The sequence below is a fragment of the Equus asinus genome, chromosome 17, assembly GCF_041296235.1.
Source record: "Equus asinus isolate D_3611 breed Donkey chromosome 17, EquAss-T2T_v2, whole genome shotgun sequence".
Lineage (NCBI taxonomy): Eukaryota > Metazoa > Chordata > Mammalia > Perissodactyla > Equidae > Equus > Equus asinus.
The window spans coordinates 43,792,453-43,812,478 of record NC_091806.1 but is presented as its reverse complement, the minus strand read 5'-3'; the positions used below and the strand labels follow the sequence as shown (position 1 = coordinate 43,812,478).

General features: G+C 60.5%; 3 protein-coding genes across 6 annotated transcripts; 2 read left to right on the top strand and 1 right to left on the bottom strand.

Annotated features, from left to right (window-relative positions):
• The first annotated feature begins 939 nt into the window (after positions 1-939).
• Positions 940-7,803, top strand: EFEMP2 (EGF containing fibulin extracellular matrix protein 2). Of its 3 annotated transcripts, none has more exons than XM_044761928.2 (11): positions 1,110-1,287; positions 1,602-1,719; positions 1,947-1,995; positions 2,637-2,843; positions 3,458-3,580; positions 3,854-3,970; positions 4,117-4,236; positions 5,459-5,578; positions 5,664-5,790; positions 6,037-6,232; positions 7,092-7,803. In XM_044761928.2, exons 2-11 carry the CDS (start codon positions 1,609-1,611, stop codon positions 7,251-7,253), a joined length of 1,332 nt encoding a protein of 443 aa, XP_044617863.1. In that variant the 5' UTR covers positions 1,110-1,287; positions 1,602-1,608; the 3' UTR covers positions 7,254-7,803. The 3 variants fall into 3 exon arrangements, with proteins under 3 accessions (XP_044617862.1, XP_044617863.1, XP_044617864.1); XM_044761929.2 differs by lacking the exon at positions 1,110-1,287 and adding an exon at positions 1,469-1,493; XM_044761927.1 differs by lacking the exon at positions 1,602-1,719 and having other exon boundaries at positions 940-1,287.
• Positions 7,804-8,079: 276 nt separating this feature from the next.
• MUS81 (MUS81 structure-specific endonuclease subunit) lies at positions 8,080-14,668 on the bottom strand. Its single transcript, XM_044761925.2, has 16 exons — positions 13,385-14,668; positions 13,161-13,290; positions 12,825-12,913; positions 12,209-12,307; positions 12,034-12,102; positions 11,783-11,868; positions 11,104-11,244; positions 10,822-10,917; positions 10,611-10,732; positions 10,420-10,517; positions 9,666-9,782; positions 9,476-9,571; positions 9,166-9,294; positions 8,986-9,089; positions 8,331-8,414; positions 8,080-8,237 (listed from the first exon to the last, which is right to left on the bottom strand). Exons 1-16 carry the CDS (start codon positions 13,517-13,519, stop codon positions 8,171-8,173), a joined length of 1,662 nt encoding a protein of 553 aa, XP_044617860.2. The 5' UTR covers positions 13,520-14,668; the 3' UTR covers positions 8,080-8,170.
• A 1,188-nt stretch (positions 14,669-15,856) lies between these two features.
• On the top strand, positions 15,857-19,935 carry CFL1 (cofilin 1). Of its 2 annotated transcripts, none has more exons than XM_014844819.3 (4): positions 15,857-16,134; positions 18,549-18,856; positions 19,138-19,214; positions 19,444-19,935. In XM_014844819.3, the coding sequence occupies exons 1-4, from the start codon at positions 16,132-16,134 to the stop codon at positions 19,554-19,556; spliced, it is 501 nt and encodes a 166-aa protein (XP_014700305.1). In that variant the 5' UTR covers positions 15,857-16,131; the 3' UTR covers positions 19,557-19,935. The 2 variants fall into 2 exon arrangements, with proteins under 2 accessions (XP_014700305.1, XP_070344297.1); XM_070488196.1 differs by lacking the exon at positions 15,857-16,134 and adding an exon at positions 16,992-17,422.
• The last annotated feature ends 91 nt before the right edge of the window (positions 19,936-20,026 follow it).

Sequence of the window (20,026 nt, the reverse complement as noted above, 5' to 3'; positions counted from 1 at the left end):
GGAAAGGATTCGGGGGTGGAGGAGGCGCTCTCCAGTTCACCCTGAACCCCAAGGGCTCACCTCGGGACCCATCCCACGTCCCGTCCTTGGCATTCCCCAGCCCCGGGCGGGGCTGCGTTGGGGTTGATCTTGAGGGTAAACACGGGTGGAAAGGGAAGGGAGGGCTCGGCAGTTCCCGCACGCCATCTGCCCCCAGACGGAGAGCCCTGGACACGCGGCCCTTTCCCGTCTGGCCCCGCCCTGAGACGTGGGCAGGGAGAGGCCCCGCCCCTTCCTGGGAGCCAGCTCCGCCCAAACTCCTCCCCAAAGGGCGCGCCCTCCGCTTGCGGGAGGAGGCAGAAACCCCGGGGGAGGAGGGGGGCCGCGGGTGGCAGGAGCGCCGGGAAAGTGCTGGCGTCGGACCCTGGCGTCCTGCACGCCCGAGCCCCATCAGCCCTGTCCGCCTTCTCAGGGGCTTCCATTCATTCTGGGCCAAAAGGGGCCTGCCGCCCCCGCCCCCAAACTGTTGTAATCTCGCAATCGGAGAGCTCGAGGGAGGCTGTCCTGGAGTGAAGGGACCACCTGGCTGAAGACAGCTCTGGGGATGGAGGGGAGAAGGACAGAGATGGACAGTTCTGGGCCAGGGAGCGTCTCGTCCTCAGGCGAGGGTCTGGGGACCCCGGATGAAGTTTTGGTATTTCCAGAGTGACTTTCTCGGTGCACAAAATAAAATTCTGGAGGGCGTCATAGTGAGGATCTGGAAGCCCCGAATTAGGTGGGGTCTGGGTGTCCAGGATAACATTCTGGGAGGCGCAGAAAGAGTCTGGGGGCCCCAGCATGAAGATGTGGGTGCATAGCATGAGATTCTGGGGATTCAGACTAATAGGGTCTAGGTGTGCAGGATGACATTCTGGGGTGCTCAAAGTGAGGGCCTGGGGGCTCCCAGGTGAGTCTGCGGGCCTGGCATCAGGACCAATGCCCCCAGGATCGAGCGCTGGAGGACCCTGGCCCGGCGCCGGGAGGCGGCTCCGGGCGGCGCCGCGGGGGACCGGGTGGGGGCCTGCGGCCGGCCGGGGGCGGAGAAGCGGGGGGTCGGGGTCCCTCCCCCTGGCGCGGGCTCAGGAATCCGCCGAGGGGCGGGCGGAGGCGCCGGGGTGGGCCGCGCCGCGGCGGGCGGGCGGGCGGGGGGCGCTTCCTGGGGCCGCGCGTCCAGGGAGCTGCGCCGTCCGCCCGTCCGTCTGCCCGCAGGCACTGCCCGAACCAGCCGAGCCGCCGGAGCCGCGGGCCGCGGGGGCGTCGCGGGCTCAAGTGAGTGGCCGTCCGTGGGGGAGGGCGCGAGCCGGAGTCTCGGCCGAGTCGGCGTCAGCGAGGAGCCGAGAGGCCCGCGCTCCTGGGCCCGCGGCGCTGGGGGACCGGGCGGGGGCGGGGCGGCCCCGGGCGGGTGGGCCCCGGCCCCCGGCCCCCGGCCTGCGCAAGGAGTCGGCCTTCGGCCCTGGGAGGCTCCGGAGCCCCAGGCACGGGCCCAAGGGGGAGGCGGCTGGGGCCAGGGCTCCGGGTCCTGGGACAGGGGATGGGGGGGTGCCGTGGCAGAGGCGCCCTGACCCCTGCCCACCACCTCCCAGCCCCAGGATGCTCCCCTTCGCCTCGTGCCTTCCCGGGTCTCTACTGCTCTGGGCACTGCTGCTGTTGCTCTTGGGGGCAGCGTCTCCCCAGGATTCCGAGGAGCCTGACAGCTACACGGTGGGGACGGGACGGGGCCACTGGCCTGGGCTGGGCTGGGTAGGGACACAGAGATCAGGATCCTGGGGTGGCTGCTGCTGGGGAAGAGTCTCCCCTCCCCTGGTTGGTGGAGCAGCTGGGGCCATTGTTTGGAGCAGGCCGGGAGGGTGGCCAGGCTCGGGCCCTGGTCTTGGCCTGGTCAGCTGGAGGGGACGAGGGTGACCACGGCACCTCTGGTCCCCTTGTAGGAATGCACAGATGGTTATGAGTGGGACCCGGACAGCCAGCACTGCCGGGGTGAGTGTGCCTGGGGGACTGACCCACCCCCAGAAACCAGGAAGGGGACTGCAACCCCAGCTCCAGGAGCTGCAGTAGGAGCCCAATGGCCTGTCCTCTGAGCAGCTCTGCTTGGCTGAGGCCAGCTCTGGTTCTCTGGGGACCAGCTCAGCTAGGGGTGGAGGAGCCATCCGGGCCCCTCCCTCTCAGAGAAACCCAGGACACCCTGCCCCCACCCCTCAATAGGCAAGAGAGCAACAGGGCACTGCCCAAGGAAGCTGGGTCCTGGACACCTTCTCTAACCACTCTCCTATCCAGCTTTGTCCCATCTTGTCCCTGGAGGGCAGTGTCCTGGGGGGTGTGGGTAAGGAGGCCTGCGCTTCACTCAAGAGCCAGGCTGAGCCAGGGCCAGGGTTTTGGGGAGGGATAGAGATCTTCTTGGGGGCAAGAGAATGGGGGTGACTGTGGGAACACCTGTTCCACCATCAGCCCTGGCAGGCCCTGGGGAGGGGTCCTGGGCAGGCAGCCTTAGCTGTTGAGTAGAGAAAGCAGGCCCTGCTGAGGTCACACAGCTTAGAGAAGGCCAAGCCGAGCTCCTGCCTCCCACCCCCTCCATAGCCGGCCCAGGAGGCTGGCTGTACCCAGCAGGCCTCTCTCTGCAGATGTCAACGAGTGCCTGACCATCCCCGAGGCCTGCAAAGGGGAGATGAAATGCATCAACCACTATGGGGGCTACTTGTGCCTGCCCCGCTCGGCCGCCGTCATCAACGACCTGCATGGCGAGGGACCCCCACCACCAGTGCCCCCTGCTCAACACCCCAACCCCTGCCTAGCAGGCTATGAGCCTGATGATCAAGAGAGCTGTGTGGGTGAGTGAGGGTCCTCCTGGTGCCAAGCTTCCGGTCCTCCTGCCAAGTGTCTATCGCTGTGTCTTAAAAACTCCGACGTCACATTCCTCCCTTGCTCGAAAGCCTCATCAGGGCCACTAGGATGATGTCCAGACCCTCATCCAGATACTCACTTGGTGTGAGGCCTGTCACAGGTGGCCCCAAGCTCCTGTTCCCCTGCCCCAGCCAGCCCCTGGGACCCTCCCCTCGACAGCTGCAGACACACTGCCAGAGCTCTGCCTCTCAGCCTCTGCCTCCTGCCCGCTTCGTGATCTGGACCCCGCTCCTGGGAGCCATGGGCCTTGGAGAAGGCCCTGGAATCAGTGCTCCTGGGCATATGGGCAGGGCCTTATTTCCCATGCTTCTCTGGCGTGGGGTCTCACAGTTTAGGGGGTGCCTTTCCCGTTGGCTCCCAGGCTGGTGGACTGTTACGTGTGCTGTTGGGAGGGTCCACTCCATGTGTTCCCAATTTGGGGCTGCCAGTCACCCACATGCCCACATGAGTGGTACCTGACCTGTGTCCTCCCTGTTGAGGTGTCTGTTATGTTGGGTGGTGCACAGGCTCCCAGGCGGGGGCTGAGTGGTGTCTCCTGCAGACGTGGACGAATGTGCACAGGACCTGCATGACTGCCGTCCCAGCCAGGAGTGCCATAACCTACCTGGCTCCTACCAGTGCACCTGCCCTGATGGCTACCGCAAGATTGGGCCCGAATGTGTGGGTGAGTCTGGGGGACAGCCTCTCTAGTCCCTGCTCTGTGCCCCTGGCACCCGACCCCCATTCCAGCCCATCCCAGGCTTCACCTCAGTGCCCTGCCACCCCTGCCTTCCAATCCCCAGACACAGGACTGTGTGGGCGTATGTGTGAGTCCTGGCTGACCTGGCCCAGGCCCTCAGACACAGACAAGTTTATGTGTGTTGAGGCCTTGAGTCCCAGCCGGCCTGAGCCCCACCTGACCTCTTCCCTCTGCCCTCCTTCCCTGCCTCCATCCCAGATATAGACGAGTGCCGCTACCGCTACTGCCAGCACCGCTGCGTGAACCTGCCTGGCTCCTTTCGCTGCCAGTGCGAGCCGGGCTTCCAGCTGGGGCCTAACAACCGCTCCTGTGTGGGTGAGGCTGGGCCGGGCCAGGCTCCTGGGTCCTGGGCAGGGTGGCGTGGGGTGGAGGAGCTCCCTTCCCGAGCAGCCCAGGTGAAGCAGGGGCTCTGGGCTGCTCCTTGGCTTTCACCCCTCCCCTGTTTTTCCTGGCACTCCTAGATGTGAACGAATGTGACATGGGGGCTCCATGTGAGCAGCGCTGCTTCAACTCCTATGGGACCTTCCTGTGTCGCTGTCACCAGGGCTATGAGCTGCATCGGGATGGCTTCTCCTGCAGTGGTGAGAGCTCCACCCCTGCCACGTGTTCCTCCATTGGTCCCCCAGGCCCTGTGTCATACTGTGCCTCCTGCCACATAGGACTCCATTTGATGGCTCCACGTCCCATCCAGTCTGCACCCATGTACCTCTTGTGTACTCCACCCCCACCTGGTTGCAGGGCACCTGCAGACCTGCCCACCAGAACTCCCAGCCTGGTGGGGAAGGCACAGAGGGGAGAAGTTAGGTCCCCACTGAGCTTTAGTGGGGAGACTGAGCAAGGATGTGGGTGCCCTGACCTGCATTCGAATCCTGGACTAGGGCAAGTCACTCTTCTCTCTGAGCCTATTTCTTCTGTAAAATGAGTTGTCTTGAGGATTAAGTGGGAAAATGATAATAGACAGCCTTCATCAAGTCCCAAGCAGCAAATCTTTCAAGTGAACTTCCATCTCCCGAGCACGTGCCCTGTGTAGGGCGCTGCCCTTACCTACTTGGCTTCATTTAATCCTACCAACCATCCTGTGAGGCGAGTATCATTTTTTTCCTTCCTCTGCAAAATGAGGACATTAATAGCTTCTTCAAGGTTTGTTGGGAGGATTACAAAAAAATAATAGCATAAAGTCCTTCAACAAAGAGAGGTCAAGTGACTTGCCCAAGGTCACACACCTAGGGTGAGATGGCGCCAGGGTTCTATCCCAGACTTCTCACTCCATGTCAACTGGCCACGTAGCCTGCTTTGCTGCAGAGTGAGGCCTCATTGGTCCCTGGCTCGGTGCTAGGCAGAATGGGGGGAACCAGAGAAGAAAGCCTGGCTCCTGCCTGTGTAGCTCACAGTTGGCAGGAGGGGTCTGTGTGCTTGGGCTGATTGTGGGTTGCAGGAATTGGGCAAGTTATTGAAAACCAAAGCATGTTGGGCCCTCAAAGCTTATCTCGTCTAACTCGCTCATTTTATTGACAGGGAACTGAGGTTCCCGAAACTCAGTCAGTAGGATTTAAGCCAAGCCTCTAGATTCCCAGCGCTCTCACTTACAGTCGTCTTACAGACCTGAGGCAAAAGAGGTCTGTGAGCTGGGCAGAGCTTTCTTTGAATCCTCTGTCCCCCTACTGAGCTTTGCAGGGCTTGTCACATCCCCCTCTGTCTTTCCACATTGAGCCTAACATAGGGCTGGGCTCTCCGTAAACGTTTTTGGGACTGAAGAGAGAGGACTGCCCTTGGCCCAGAGTCCTCATCCCCACTCTCCCTCAGATATCGATGAGTGCAGCTACTCCAGTTACCTCTGCCAGTACCGCTGTGTCAACGAGCCAGGTCGCTTCTCCTGCCATTGTCCCCAGGGCTACCAGCTGCTGGCCACGCGCCTCTGCCAAGGTACAGGTTGCCCAGGTGGAGCGGGCAGGGTGGTGTCAGGGGCTGGTGATCTGACGTCCCGGTTCCAGCCCCTCTCCCTTGGCAGACATTGACGAGTGCGAGTCTGGTGCGCACCAGTGCTCCGAGGCCCAAACCTGTGTCAACTTCCATGGGGGCTACCGCTGCGTGGACACCAACCGCTGCGTGGAGCCCTACGTCCAAGTGTCCGACAAGTGAGTCAACTCGACGCCGGGCCCTCGCAGAGACTACAACTCCCAGAGGGCTCTGCGGCTGACTGACGCCTATTTGGACTGGCGAGTGTCCCGAAGGCTGATGGGAGTTGTAGTCCTTCCTGACTAAGTCACGCGAGCTGTTAGAGCGGGAGTGGGAGGATCCTTCTGGGATCCCAAATTTGGGGGTGGGTCAAATTAGGGGGATGGGCTAGGACCTCACTCATGTCCACATTTCGGGATCTCTAGTCGCTGCCTCTGTCCGGCCTCCAACCCCCTGTGCCGGGAGCAGCCCTCGTCCATCGTGCACCGCTACATGAGCATCACCTCCGAACGGAGCGTGCCCGCCGACGTGTTCCAGATCCAAGCGACCTCCGTCTACCCCGGCGCCTACAATGCCTTTCAGATCCGTGCCGGAAACTCGCAGGGGGACTTCTACATTAGGGTAAGACTTTCCCCTAACCCCACCCCTCAACTGACATGCATAATCCAAAATTGAATTCCAGGAAACCTTAAATGGGAGACACGGCTATGCCACCATGCCCGCCTCTTCTCTCAAAGCCCCGCCCCCGGGAGGCGGAATTTCTGTAGAAAGGTAGGGTAAATCCCCTTGGTTCAGACTACAGATTGTTAAATGCAATTCTAAGGAGGCACTTGGACACTGGGGTTGGAGCCCCTGTACTGATTTGCGTATCTGGCCTCAATTTCTTTATTCGTAGAACAAGGGACTGGCATGAGAGGCCTTGCGAGGTAACAGACACAGCTGAGTCCCGGAAAGGCGAGCAAATGGAGTCGGGCCTTGGAGAGAGAGGCAGAGGGGTTGGTGCAGGGGCGGGGATCTGAGAGTCCAGCTCCCTGTAGGTGGAGGTGTTAGGGGGGAGGGTTCCAGGTGTGCCTCACGGGGACAGGGGTGCAAGGGTTTGTCTGGGATCAGGGCTTGTTTTCTCCTTCTGAACTGGGAGTCCTCCTGCTCCAGGTGGCCAAAGGCCCCCCCACTTCTGAGTCTCACACCTGGCCCTGAATCATCAGTTGACCCCGGTTAGACAAAAGAACTAGCTGGAAGGAGTGGGAAGAGCACCAGTGGGGGATTTCTGAGGGCAGGAGCCTGGGTTCAGGAGAGAAGAGATGTCAAGGGTGTCACAGAGCTGGATGAGAGCCTTGGGTCACAGCCTGGCCAGGGCTCTCTCTCCACTTCACGGCCAACTGGTTGTGAGTGTGAGACGTGGGGCAGGAAGGTGATGCTGGGGTAGGATCCTGGTGGGTAGGTTGATGCAATCTACATGCCTCCCCACTGTGTCCTGCAGCAAATCAACAATGTCAGCGCCATGCTGGTCCTCGCCCGGCCCGTGACGGGCCCCCGGGAGTACGTGCTGGACCTCGAGATGGTCACCATGAACTCCCTCATGAGCTACCGAGCCAGCTCTGTACTGAGACTCACCGTCTTCGTGGGGGCCTACACCTTCTGAGGAGTCGGGGGCAGCCCTCAGGGAGGGGGAGGTTCCCTGTAGCCGAGGAGCTGGGGCTCAGGGATGACTGTGTTCTGCTAAAAGGGAAGATGCTGTTGTGAAGGATAGAGAGAGAAAGGCAATAAAGGGAGAAAGAAGGAGTCCTGGTGGCTGAGGTGGGTGGGTGACACTGTAGTGAACCCTAGACTGGGGAAGGGGCCAGGCTTGTGGGAAGCAGGCCAGGTCCCCCTAACGGGGGGGGTGGTCTCTGCTCAGGCTGAGGGGCCCCACTGACAGGAGCTGGGAGCTGCATCCCCACGGCTGGGACTGGTCTAGCTGCCACGGGCATCAGAATCTCCTGGAGAAGGGAGGGGGTGTTGAGACTGCGGACTCCAGGTCCCAGCCCAGAAATCTGGGCTTGGCTGGTTTGCAGGGGCCTGAGACACCCCACTTAGTCAGTGCCAGGAGGCCCTGGGTTTCAATCCTAACTACGCCTCAAACTATCAATTTAGACCAACGCTAGTAGCTGCCTGGGCCTTAGTTTTCCAATCCATAAAATGAAGCAACTGGACTGTTGGTGCTTTTCACACTTTTCTTTTCCAAGCTACAGAACCTCTCATCAAAGGAAATTGTGTTTGATCAGGGACCTTCTGATGACATAAACTGGACTCAAAGTTGCAATGCTTCACGGATGCCATCTCCATGGCAGTCTCAGAGCTCCACCAGGGAACCCCAGGGTCCTGAGGAGCTCAGTTTAAAAACCAAGGGAACCAATGGTCTCCCCAGTTTCTGCGTGGATATTTTACAGGCCCCTGGGGCCTACCATCTCCTCCATAATACAGAAGGCTGCAGACACTGAGATTTTTATTGTAGCCCGAAAGATTCTGGTTAAAAGGCTAGTGAGCCGGGGAAGGTGAGGGTCTGTCTCATGGCATAGCTCAGGTTAGGGGGCCGTAGGTGCAGTAGAGCTGGGACAAGGTCCTGCTCAGGGAGGGCCCCAGATTCCTGCATGAAGGGAGAGGCAGGTGAGGGTCAGGCCCTGGGCCACGACAGCCCTGGCCCTGGCCACACCCTCTGGGTTCTGCCTCTTGCCCTCACCTCTGCAGATGGCCACACTTGATGGTGCTCAGCAGCATCTCCTGTTCCTTGGGGGTGGCACAGGTGTCATAGGCGGCCAGTAGGCTGGGGGTGGGGTGGGGTGTTTGAGTTTCTAAGGCTTCGCAATGGCTGACTGCTGGCCCACCTGAGCAACTGGGGCCAGCGTCATAGGAGACAGGCAGGAAGGGGTCAGCACGGGTTAGAGGAGTCAGGACCACTGCCGCACTTCCTGAGCCTGGCATTCGAGGTCCTGTTCCATCCCACTCGCCCTCCCTTCCTGCACGAGCGCTTGGGCAGAGCCGGCAAAGCCTCCAAAAGCTTCCTGCATACAAGGTTCTCCAAGTCTGGCACTTCTTGGCCCAGTGTTCATGGCCCAACCCTCTCCTCCAGGAAGCCTGCTCTGCTGCACCAGGTGGAATGTCTCCCTCCCTCCTGAGGGCTCCCCCAATGCCCGAGATACTGTCTGGGGCTGGCTGGCTCTGTCTTGCTCACCACCCAACTTCCACAAATTCCCTGGGGTTCAGCTGGGTCTGTCCATCTCTCGGTCTGCACAGCCCTCACAGAGCCAGACGCCTCCACAAAGCACTGGTTGAGCTGAATTCCATGCAGGGAGGGCAGGGGCAAAGGACCCCTAAGGGGCCCTGGGGGGGCCTACCTGGCGGGGGTGCTGTACCGATCCACCAGGGCTGCTGCCTTCTCCCCACTCACTCCGCGCACCTGCATCAGCTGCCGGGCGAACACCTCGCGCACCGACTGGGCCTGGGGTCGGGGGAGGACTGTATCAGGAGGGGTCTGGGGCCAGGCCACGTAAGAAGGAGCTGGGCAGAGGCAGTACCTTGTTCTTGATGGCTCCCGCGTTGAAGTCATTGAAGGTGAGGAGCGAGCAGAGAGGGTTTGGGGAGGGCCCAGCCCCTGATTCAGGGTCCCCTGGGATTCCCCAGGGGCGACTGCGTAACGTGTGGCCCTAAGGGAAGAGGGGGCTGAGGCCAGGCCAGAGCTCTACGGGACAACCCTCAGCCAGTCCTTGCCCAATCCAAGGCGTCAGTGATCCGGCCTGAGAAATCCAGACCTCACTCACCTTGCCTTCCTTGGGGGAACACAGGGCCGAGGTGAGAGACCAGTGCCCAATAGGTACACCTACTCACCTGGTAGAGTCTCTGAAGGCCCCGCGTGAAGAGGGCCAGGTAGGCAGCTGACTCCTTAATGTCCGCTGTGCGCTTCACAAAGAAGCCATCAATGACCTGGGGAAGAGGACCCAAGACAGGGAAGGTGGCTCCTGGGCAGAGCCACAGACCACAAGGTCCCTGCCAGCCTGGCCCTGCCCTCTTGGCTCACCTGAGTGTTGGTGACAGCCTGCAGCAGTGTGCTCTCGGGAAGGCTGAGGTTGTGCACTGAGCCATGCTTCTCCACCAGGTATACTCGGCGTCCCAGGCCACAGCGCTTCAACCGGAACTGCGGAGGCGGACAGAGGGGCGGGGGGGGGGGGGGGGGGGGGGGCGGGGGGGGGGGGTGCGAGGCGGGGTCAGTCTGGATGCCCATATGCTGGGCTGTCCATCATGTCACACTCAAAATCGTCCTGGGATCCTGGTCCCACTCATTCGCCGCCTCGTCCTCCCAGCCTCTCCACCTGTCTCAGGGCGGCTTCCACGCCTTTGCTCATGCTGCTACTCTTCCTCGGAAAGCCCTTCCACCATCTCTGAATGATGCTCATTCTTCAAGCCTCCCTTGGCCTGTAGGTGGCCCCTCTGACTATGGGGTCGGCCCAGCAGCCAGGACCAAGATACAGCGCTTTGGTCCTGCTCGCAGACGTTTGGGCCTTGTACCCTAGACTGCAGGGGCTGGACTCCCAAGGAGTCTTTAAGATGCTCCTGGGCCCAGCCCAGACACCCTGTGCAGCTACTGTGTACCTGGAGGGGCCTCAGGGGGTCTGATCTCGATGCAGCCCTGGAGCGGCCCTAATGGGGGTGTGGCTGGAGTCCCTGGAACTCTGCCTCAAGGCCACCCAGAAGTGCCCCTGGACTCCTCTGGGCTGAGAAGGAGGCCCCCAGAGCAGGCAGGGGGCAGGGAGTGTGGTGAGGCAGTAAGGAACCTTCTGCTCCCGGAAGCGACCATCGATGATGCTGCTACACAAGTCATCCAGCCGCTTGCGCTCCACAATGTGGTCTAGGACTAGTTCCTTCGGTCTCGCTGCCAAGAGGCCAAGAAGGCTCCTGTTGGCCCGTGTCCCCCGACCCAACAGGTCCTGCCTCTGACACCCACCCGCCTGTCCAGGCCCCTTACCTGGATCGCTGGGCCTGGTCTCCTGTGCCACCCACACAAAGTCCCCAATGTGCAGCTTGCGCACCGTGTGGGTCACGTGCAGCCGCTGCAGCTCCCGGAGCAGCTCTGGCCTGTGCCCTGCCCTGGAGTTGCAAGGCAGGAGGCCTGGCTCAGGGCAGGCCGTGCCAACCCCCCCAGCACCCTCTCCCTCACTTCCCCCCACCTCACTCACCCCTTGGTCTCGCCAACATCCACACACAACAGCACCCTGTATTCTCCAGGCCCCAGCTCCAGTGGCGGTTGCTGGACGCTCCCTTCGCTGGCATCACTATGGGGAGTGGGGGGGTTGGTATGTGTGAGGCCAGAATCCCAGTGCCAGGGCAGTTCCCCCCCAACCCACAGGAAGTGGGGCAGCCACAGCTCAGCTGTAGGTGATGGAGATAGGGGTGGGGTGCTGGCCTCATTTCCAGGACCCCTCCCGCTCCCCTGTACTCCTCCTCCCCCTCCTCCTCACAGCTCGGCTGAGGCTGCTCCTGGCACTTCAGGCTCCTCCCCAGGGGGCTCCTCTGGCCCGATGCCCACATTCAGCCAAGTCGGGCCCTCTGACTCGGCCAGCTTCTGGGCCAGCTCCAGACCCTCCGGGGTCAGTGAGTACCTGGTAGGCAGAGGAGAGAAACACAGATCTCTCTTCTTCATTCATACCTGGCAAGCTCTCCTGCCTGCCCTCAGCCAGGCTGGCCTCACCACCCCCTTGGCGACCCTGCACAAACAAGCCCAGCGACTCCCCCACACCCCTGCCGCGTTCCTGCCCCTCACATCAGCTTCCTCTAGACCTGCCCAGGGCCGTTCCTCAGGTCTGCAGCAAATACACATCACACAAACTTCCCCTCCTCCTTGGAAAGCCTTTCTACATCTCTACTCACTGAATTCTAAGATGTGCCAAATGCCATGTCCTCAGCAAAGCCTCTCTCTTCCTCTATTAACCTGTGGCACCCCCTTCTCCCTCCCACCCACTGCTCAGTCTCTCAGACCCTCCTGGGACTCCGTCAGTGTGGGCTCCTGGGGGCAAGACCTCCCTTCCCCAACCTCAACAGCATGAGGCCTGGGATTTGCTGGGTGACTGCAGGGCCCCACTCAGAATGGCACACATGTTCTCTCTCCCTGCTTCCTGTGCCGCTTGTAGTTGGCCCCACCTGGCTGGTTGGTGTGTCCTGAGGACCAGATTCCTGTGGAGGAGGGAGCGGAGGGCTGGCCAGGGTCGAGTACTCCCAGGGGCCACCTGTCCATAGGGGAGAAGACCCTTAGAGAGCTCCTGGTACTACCACGTGTCCAACTCCCTGTGCCCCATGGCACTCCTTGCTCCCAAGAAAGGCAGTCTCTGGTGGCCAGTCTCAGGGTCAGATCCAGAGCCACTCAGCCCCATCGTCTCCTCCTCGGCACTCACCCTGGGAGCCTTCTGCGCACACCTCTGTAGCAGCTCCTCCTTCGTTAAGAAACTGTGGCCACTAGGATTCTGTAACCAAGGCAGAAATGTAACCAGGATAGTTTCGGTGCCCAGCCGGCCTCCTCCTGCCCCCCTGCCTCGGCTCCCCTTACTCCCAGTGCAGCCGCGCACTCACCAGGTGCTCCCTGTAGAGCAGCAGCAGTATTGCTCGTGCTCCTGAGTGCCGAGCTGGCCAGTAGCTGCCAGAACCTCCTGCTTTGGGCTGTGCAGGAACCTGAAAGGTACAGAGGGGCCGTCAGCCGTTATAGACTGCATCCCCGGCAGGGCTGAGGTTCAGGTTCTATCTCAGCAGGCCACAGGGGCCTGGGCAAGTCACTCAGCTGCCTCTCAGTTTCCTTATCTGTAAAATGGGCCAGATGGTGGGATGATCTCCTGCAAAGCTGGGATGAGACCTGGACAGTTGCAGGGGGTGGAGTGGGGGTGTGAGTGTAATCTGCCTGGCCCAGCCTCAGTTCTACCATCCACTGCAGGATAGAACTGGATAACAGCAACCCCTACAACTTACTAGGTTTGGCCCCCTAAATAGCTTGATAATGGAACTCTCCCCACTGATTGATAATACCAATCAATATCCCCATCTACAGATAAGAAGACTGAGTATCAAACAGATAAGTCATTTGCCCAGGGCCAGGCATCATGGTGGGCAGATGTGGACCCAGGCCGGCCAAGGCCCTCAAGCCCGAAGATCTTACTCCTGGAGCTCCTGCCCACTCCCCTTGCCCCCTCCTCACTGGCATGGAAGGGTCCTGGACTTCTTCAGCAGGTGGCCCTTCCGGAGCTGGACTCTTCGCTCCAGATGGTGATCCCAGGGCATGATCACCTGTGAGAGCAGAAGAGAGTCAACCCCGGACCCCAGGGAATCCAGGAGGCGGGAGGGTCTGGGACGCTGCCAGCCTATATGGCAGACAAGAGCGGTGAGGCTCTGAGAGCGCCAGCCACGAGCTGGAGGTGAAACAGCAACTTGGGGACAGGAGTGCGGAGCCTGAAGCCAGGGGATCCCAGGTAGTTACGGAGGCTGCACCTGGGGGAAGCTCAGGTGACTACCGACCGCTGCCCGCAGCGCTCACCGCCCGATGCTCGGTGCTGCTGCAGCCGGTGGTCCAGCATCCGGCAAAGCCCGTCTCCGAAGTGCTGGAGGATCTTAGCTTCCTTGCCGCTGCGCAGGGGCAGTGGGTACCGCCGGAGGGAGCGCAGCGCCTGGCGAGGGTAGCGGGTAGGAAACTGGGTCAGGGCGGGCCTGGTCGTCTGACTTGGCCAGCACCTGTCCCCATCAGGCCGGGCCGGGACCCACCTTCTGAAACACGAACTGCGTGCGGCGACCCCTGCTGGCTGCCTCGTCCCGCCACTCGGTCAGCCAGCGTACGAAGAGCGGGTTGGGGCAAGCCGGCAGCGGGCGTTTCCGGCCCAGGCGGACCGGCGCCGCCATGAGCCCCAGGGCGGGTCCTTTGGCGCCTCACACCGGCGGGTCTGAGACGCCGCCAGTTTCGGAGACGGGATTCGAACACCTGGCTCGGGAGGTGAGGGCGGGACCTCTCCAACCACGTGGTCCTACGCTTGGCGCTAACTAGAGGATAGCCTCCTGCTGCCCTCCCCGCCCCTGCGCTACTCTAAGTGGTTGGTGCCGACAGCCGTCTCTACGGCCCTTCGCCTCCCCCCGCCCCTCCCGGCCAGACAAGTTTTTTGGGCGCGCCCCACCCAGGCCCCCGGAGCCTTGACCCGCCTCTTCCTCCCACCCCAGATTCGAGAGCGGGGGTCCTCTTTGTGCAGGCGAGAGGAGGGCGGACAGCGCCCCCTGTGGTTGGGAGGGCTGGCTGGGGCGGTGCTTAGCCAAGTAACCTGAGGCTGTCAGTTTCTGCCTCACCCTTGCGGAGAAGGCTAGAGGAAGACTGGGGTTGTGAAGAGCCTGAGAGGTGGGGGGTGGGAGGAAAGTGGCTGCAGGTACCTGTGCAGGAGGGACATCTAGGATAGGGTACAGGGGATAAAGACACAAAGGTAACACAGGAGGAGCTGGAGGACCCTCCGAGGAAATGGTGTCCCGAGCTGGGTGGGGAAGGGTGGGGCGGGGCACCACTGGGCACTGGGGGAGGGGCGCAAAGTCGGGGACGTGCAGGGAAGACCGAAGCTAGGAGGACGGCGAGGGGGGAGGGGGAGGGAGGGACAGAAGACAAGTAGAAGGGGGTACAAATAGGTGCTGGGCATCAGGGCAGGTGGGGGGAGGCTGAGATGGGCACGTGGTTGGATTCGGGGGAGCAGGCTGGGTGTAAGAAGCCCAGACAAGAGTGGAAGGGGAGAACACTTCGCCGTTTTTGTAGCTCATTGGGGGTGAGGGACCCTCTGGGACATTTAAAATGGAAACTATGCAAAGGGGTCTCAGGTTGAGGGACACGAGGGTCTCAAGGGCATTGGAGCAACCCCCAGCTGTTATACGAGAAGTCGCGAGGTGCTTGTCTGGGGCCTTCGAGAAGCGGAGAGGCGGGCGCCGGAGCTCCAGGCCCGCCCCTTCAGACTCCACCTAGCCGCGATCCCGCACCCCCCAGCCAGCTCCGAACTCCCGCCTCCCGCCCGACGCTGCCTTATAAGGAGCCTCCAGCCGGCGTTTGGGCTGGCCCCGCCCCCTCTAGTCTCTTGTCCTAATAAGGACATCTAGGGCATCCCGCGGCTAGGGGCGGGCGAGAGCGCGTCTCCAGGGTAACTGCGAAGTCCTCCTCCCCTTCTCGTTGCTCTTGGAAACCCCGAGGCTCGAAAACGGTGGAGCCAGCCTCTTCTGTCAGGGTCGCTTGCGGGAAGCGGGGGTCGAGCTGCGGCCTCCACCTGGGGCTCTTGGGAGCTCTGTTGGTGGGCGGTGCGGCGGCATGTCCCCAACTACAACCCCCAGCATGCTCTGCGAGGTGCCCTACTCCCGGGGATCGCTCCCCAGGTGGTGAAGACCCGGCTTTCAGCTCTTCATTTGTACCCTTTATTCCGCTTATGGGATCAATGCCCCCGGTTCCCTTGTTTGCGACCCTGTCTTCTCTTCCTGCGGGGTGTGAGGCCATGGTCATTGTTCGAGGTCAACGAAATCTTCCCGGAGTCCCCCACCTCAGCTTATTTTTTTGAAGCTTATCCTCCCACATAGCTTGTGTCTCACTTTGTGAGGGTATTAAATTTAACACGTGCCTGGCTATGAACTAGAGAACGAGATTTAAGTCTGGTTTAATATCTATTTCCTCTTCTCACTGTCAAGTAAAAAGCGTATAATCCTTGAACTGAATGCACAAACCTCTGCCCTTCCTCATTGTCTCGTGAATTTGCCAAACATCTTTAAAACAAGGGCAAAGCTCTATTTTCAAAGATTTCCTCGTAGCCCTTCCCTTGTGCTTTTTTCTCTTATTCTTATTTTATTGACGTTGCATATGGCTTTTTCTCAGGAGACAAGAGTGGCTTTGCACATGGAGGGTGCTCGGTGAATATTGGATTGAAGGGGCATTATACTTGCGATTCTCCTTGTTCTAGGACTGGATTCCAGGCCAATGAATAGTTGCTTGAATTCAGAAAAACAAAATATTAACTCATTCGACATTTTCAGACCCAGGGAACCAGAAACTGCCAAGATAGATCTTAGGAAAACTCTTTCGCTATGGGGTAAAGAGCCGTGAAGTCAGGGCTCATTTTCGGGTCACACTATCCAGCTCGGCGGCCTTTGCTCAGCTCAGAGCGTTTCCTGGAAAATTCGACCAATGGGTGCGCTCTTCATGCCATAGCCCCGCCCCTCTCGGCTGATGCGGACTACATTTCCCGGCACGCAATGTGGCGCTCAGAGGCCCGCTAACTAAAAAGACTCTATTACCCAGCGAGCCCGAGGACGGCGCAGGACCCTCGGACTTCATTTCCCGTCGGCCCGCGCGGGGAGCGCCGGAAGCCCGCCCCGCCCCTCATTGTGCGGCTCATACTAAACGGAAGGGGCCGGGAGAGGCCGCGTTCAGTCGGATTCCGGCAGCAGTTGCAGCCGCTCTCGTCCTTTCTGCCTGTCCGTGCTATCTCCTTTTCGCTTCCGGAAACATGGTGAGCGGCAGGTCGCGGCACCTGAAAGGAGGCGGCTGCGAGTTGGTCGTCTGCACGCGCGGGAGGGAGCAGGCGAGCGACGTCGGCACCCCCTCCCCCAGCGCCCCGGGCGGGATGAGGGTCTCGTGCTGAGGGGCGGGCGGTGCCAGGACGCGCGTGCGCGCCCGCGGGCGCCGTGAGGGCCGGCTCGGACGTCGCTCGCGCGCCCCCTGGACTCCCTTCCCCTCCCCCACTCGCTGGTGCGCCCGCGCGCTCACGGGCCGTGGGGGAGGGGTCCGAGGCGCGCGCGCGCCTGCCCCTCGCGGTGCTGCCTGTGTCGCGCGCCGCGGCGGGGCCGAAGCGAGTTGGTTCACGGGGGCGCGCGCTCGACGGGAGCACGCGGCATCCAAACCGGGCCCGGGGGCGGCGAAGGAAAAGCGCGCGATTGGTCTTGGCGCGCGCGCCCCACCCAAGGGCTGTTCCTGTCTCCGCGTCACCCTCCCTCGGCAGGCGGCTCTGTGTCGAGAGCAGGTGGCAGAGATGTCTGCGCCCGGGAAGGGCGGGGGCGGCGGGGTCCGAGCGCAGGCGCCTGGGATTAGGAGTTTGCACCGCGCGGCACGGAGCGGACACCGCCGAGGCCACGGCCCCCACGAAGCAAGCTGCCTTCTCCGCCTTCTGCCCCCGGCGCGGGCCGGAACGGCGCCGTCGGCCGGCGCGTGCGCACCACTCCGGTCTGGCCGCTGGGCCCGAAGCCCTGGCCGAGCGGGGTCGGCGGCTTTCCCGGATGGGGTCTGAGGGTGGAGCCGAGTTTAGGGAAGTGACCCAGGCGGGCACCGCCCGGAAACCACCCCGCCTTCTGTGTCGGGCCCGAGGGCTGCGAGAGGCGAAGGTTGTGTAACTTGCCCAGGCTCCGGCCCGCAGCCGAGGGGCCAAAAAGCCGGTCGGGGAAGGCTATTCTTTGGAGTTGAGGCCTTGGAGGTGCCGCTGCCTCCGGGTACGAGTTTCTTTCGCCCAGGGGGCCAGGCCTAGCAGATCGCCTTTCCCCGCCCACTCCGGAAGCGGCGGCGTCACGTGGCCGGCTTCCTCTGCAGTTCCGGGAGGGGGGACGCGGCCGCTGTTTTCGTGGATGGTCGCTCCCTCTTCTGGCTAGGTGTCCCCCAACACGACCCAGGGTAGAAGTTTAAAGAACTCTCAAGGGACCCGCCCGGTGGTGCAGCGGTTAAGTTCGCACGTTCTGCTTCGGCGGCCCGGCGTTCACCGGTTCCGATCCCGGGTGTGGACATGGCACCAATTCGCAAGCCATGCTGTGGTAGGCGTCCCACGTATAAAGAAGGGAAAGATGGGCACGGATGTTAGCTCAGGACCTGTCTTCCTCAGCAAAAAGAGGAGGATTGGCAGCAGTTAGCTCAGAGCTAATCTTCCTCAAATAAGAAAAAAAAAAGAACTCTCAAGGACTGTGGGCACTTGAGTTTGGTCTGATAACGTGTGTCAGCCACTTTTGGGGCCTGCACTTTTCCCGGAGGACAGGGAGTTGTCTAGTCGAGCCTTAATTAGGGGTTATGGTTCCTTGGTTGAGGAAGACCCCAGCGGAGAAGAGGATAGTTTCTGTAATAACTGCATTGAGCGGTCGTGATGGACTTGCTAGAACTGTTGAGCATATTGGTGTCCCATCCAGCACTGTTGGGTCCCGGTTGTCTCTTTCCAGGAGAGATGACTGTGATTTGGGTGTATGGGTTTTGATTTAATGTCTGTAAAGTTCTGGGTCAGTATTTTTATCCAAAAAGTTAAGATTGATTTTTATTTTATTTTTTTAAAGATTTTATTTTTTTTCTTTGTTTCTCTCCAAAGCCCCCCAGTACATAGTTGTATATTCTTCGTTGTCGGTCCTTCTAGTTGTGGCATGTGGGACGCTGCCTCAGCGTGGCTTGATGAGCAGTGCCATGTCCGCGCCCAGGATTCGAACCAACGAAACACTAGGCCGCCTGCCTGCAGCAGAGCGCAAGAACTTAACCACTCGGCCACAGGGCCAGCCTCCAAGATTGATTTTTATCCACAAAGTTAAGGGAATGAGTCTGGTACCCTGTGGATTCTTTTAATTCTGGGATCACATGTGAGGCAAGGATCTGCTTCTCACAAGTGTTCCATTTCTAGCCTGTAAAATGGGGTGGGCAGGAATGGTGTTGAGTTAGATCACCGGAGGTCTCTTCTGTGGCTGCCACTCTAGGGTCATGTCCTAGGTGGTCCTTTGACACCTTGGTTTGCTTGGGAAAATAGTGATTCTTGCCTTGGAAAGGGGATTAATGATCTCTTGGAGCTGTGGACTGTGCGTGTTGGCATCCAGATGGATCTCCTAAGATAGCAAAGGAGGGACTATCAGGCAGAGTCCCAGAAACCTTTTCCTTATGAGGTGTGTCTGTGTGTGGCTTGTCCCCCAGGCCTCTGGTGTGGCTGTCTCTGATGGCGTCATCAAAGTGTTCAATGACATGAAGGTGCGTAAGTCGTCAACACCAGAGGAGGTAAAGAAGCGCAAGAAGGCAGTGCTCTTCTGCCTGAGCGAGGACAAGAAGAACATCATCCTCGAGGAGGGCAAGGAGATCCTGGTAGGTGATGTGGGCCAGACCGTAGACGACCCCTACGCCACCTTTGTCAAGATGCTGCCAGACAAGGACTGCCGCTATGCCCTCTATGACGCAACCTACGAGACCAAGGAGAGCAAGAAGGAGGACCTGGTGTTTATCTTCTGGTGAGTTCCTGTGCAGGCATTTCTTCTGTCACCTGCCTTAGCTCTGCCCCACCCCCCTTTCTCAGGATGAGAACATCTGTGGCTCCTGGTTACCCAGAGCTGTGTTTGGGGGGGGCGGGGAGGGTGTTGTAACAAAACACTTGTCAATGAGGAACTTGATAGAAACTTGAATGCTAGAGGCCAGCTCAGGAGTTTCTGGAAGTCATCTCTTGCCTGAGGGCACGTGCTAGACTTGGAGGAGGGGGCTTTGCTGCAAGTTGTCTGCCTGTGTTTTCCTCCAGGGCCCCTGAGTCTGCACCCCTTAAGAGCAAAATGATCTACGCCAGCTCCAAGGACGCCATCAAGAAGAAGCTGACGGGTAAGGGCCAGCATTGGTGGTGCCACATGTCTTTTTGCTTAGGCCTTGGCTGCAGGGTGGGGTGAATGGCCTGGCAGAGGAGGCCCCCTCCCTCTTCTTCCTTGCCTGCTGGAAGGTAACCTTCTCCCTTCCATCTGTTCTGATTGGCTCCTTCCCAGCCACAGATTCCCCCCCCCCCCCCCGACCCCAGTGCTTCCTGCTCACAGATGCCCCCTCTTTTTCCCCACAGGGATCAAGCATGAATTACAAGCAAACTGCTACGAGGAGGTCAAGGACCGTTGCACTCTGGCAGAGAAGCTGGGGGGCAGCGCCGTCATCTCCCTGGAGGGCAAGCCTTTGTGAGCCCCCTCCAGCCCCCTGCCTGGAGCATCTGGCAGCCCCAGACCTGCCCACAGGGGTTGCAGGCTGCCCCCTTCCTGCCAGACCGGAGGGGCTTGGGGGATCCCAGCAGGGGGAGGGCAATCCCTTCACCCCAGTTGCCAAACAGCCCCCCCGCCCCCTGGACCTTCTTCCTCCTCCATTCCTGACGGTTCTGGCCTTCCCAAACTGCTTTTGATCTTCTGATTCCTCTTGGGTTGAAGCAGACCAAGTTCCCCCCGGGCACCCCAGTTTGGGGGGGGCCTGTATTTTTTTTAACGACACCCCAGTTTCCCACCTGTTCCTCCCCATTCCCATGCTGCCAACTTCTAACCGCAATAGTGACTCTGTGCTTGTCTGTTTAGTTCTGTGTATAAATGGAATGTTGTGGAGATGACCCCTCCCTGCGCCGCCTGGTTCCCCTCCCCTTTTCCCCTGGTCGTGGACCACACACA

Excerpts from the sequence above, each read along its gene's own strand:
- EFEMP2 (XM_044761927.1), top strand. The coding sequence starts at position 955 with ATGCCCCCAGGATCGAGCGCTGGAGGACCCTGGCCCGGCGCCGGGAGG. Across the intron at positions 3,581-3,853 it reads GATTGGGCCCGAATGTGTGG|ATATAGACGAGTGCCGCTAC; the intron begins GTGAGTCTGGGG and ends CCTCCATCCCAG. Across the intron at positions 4,237-5,458 it reads GGATGGCTTCTCCTGCAGTG|ATATCGATGAGTGCAGCTAC; the intron begins GTGAGAGCTCCA and ends ACTCTCCCTCAG.
- MUS81 (XM_044761925.2), bottom strand. The coding sequence starts at position 13,519 with ATGGCGGCGCCGGTCCGCCTGGGCCGGAAACGCCCGCTGCCGGCTTGC. Across the intron at positions 12,308-12,824 it reads TCCAGGACCCTTCCATGCCA|GTTCCTGCACAGCCCAAAGC; the intron begins GTGAGGAGGGGG and ends TGTACCTTTCAG. Across the intron at positions 8,415-8,985 it reads CGGTACAGCACCCCCGCCAG|CCTACTGGCCGCCTATGACA; the intron begins GTAGGCCCCCCC and ends CCCCACCCCCAG.
- CFL1 (XM_014844819.3), top strand. Across the intron at positions 18,857-19,137 it reads GACCTGGTGTTTATCTTCTG|GGCCCCTGAGTCTGCACCCC; the intron begins GTGAGTTCCTGT and ends GTTTTCCTCCAG. Across the intron at positions 19,215-19,443 it reads CATCAAGAAGAAGCTGACGG|GGATCAAGCATGAATTACAA; the intron begins GTAAGGGCCAGC and ends TTTTCCCCACAG.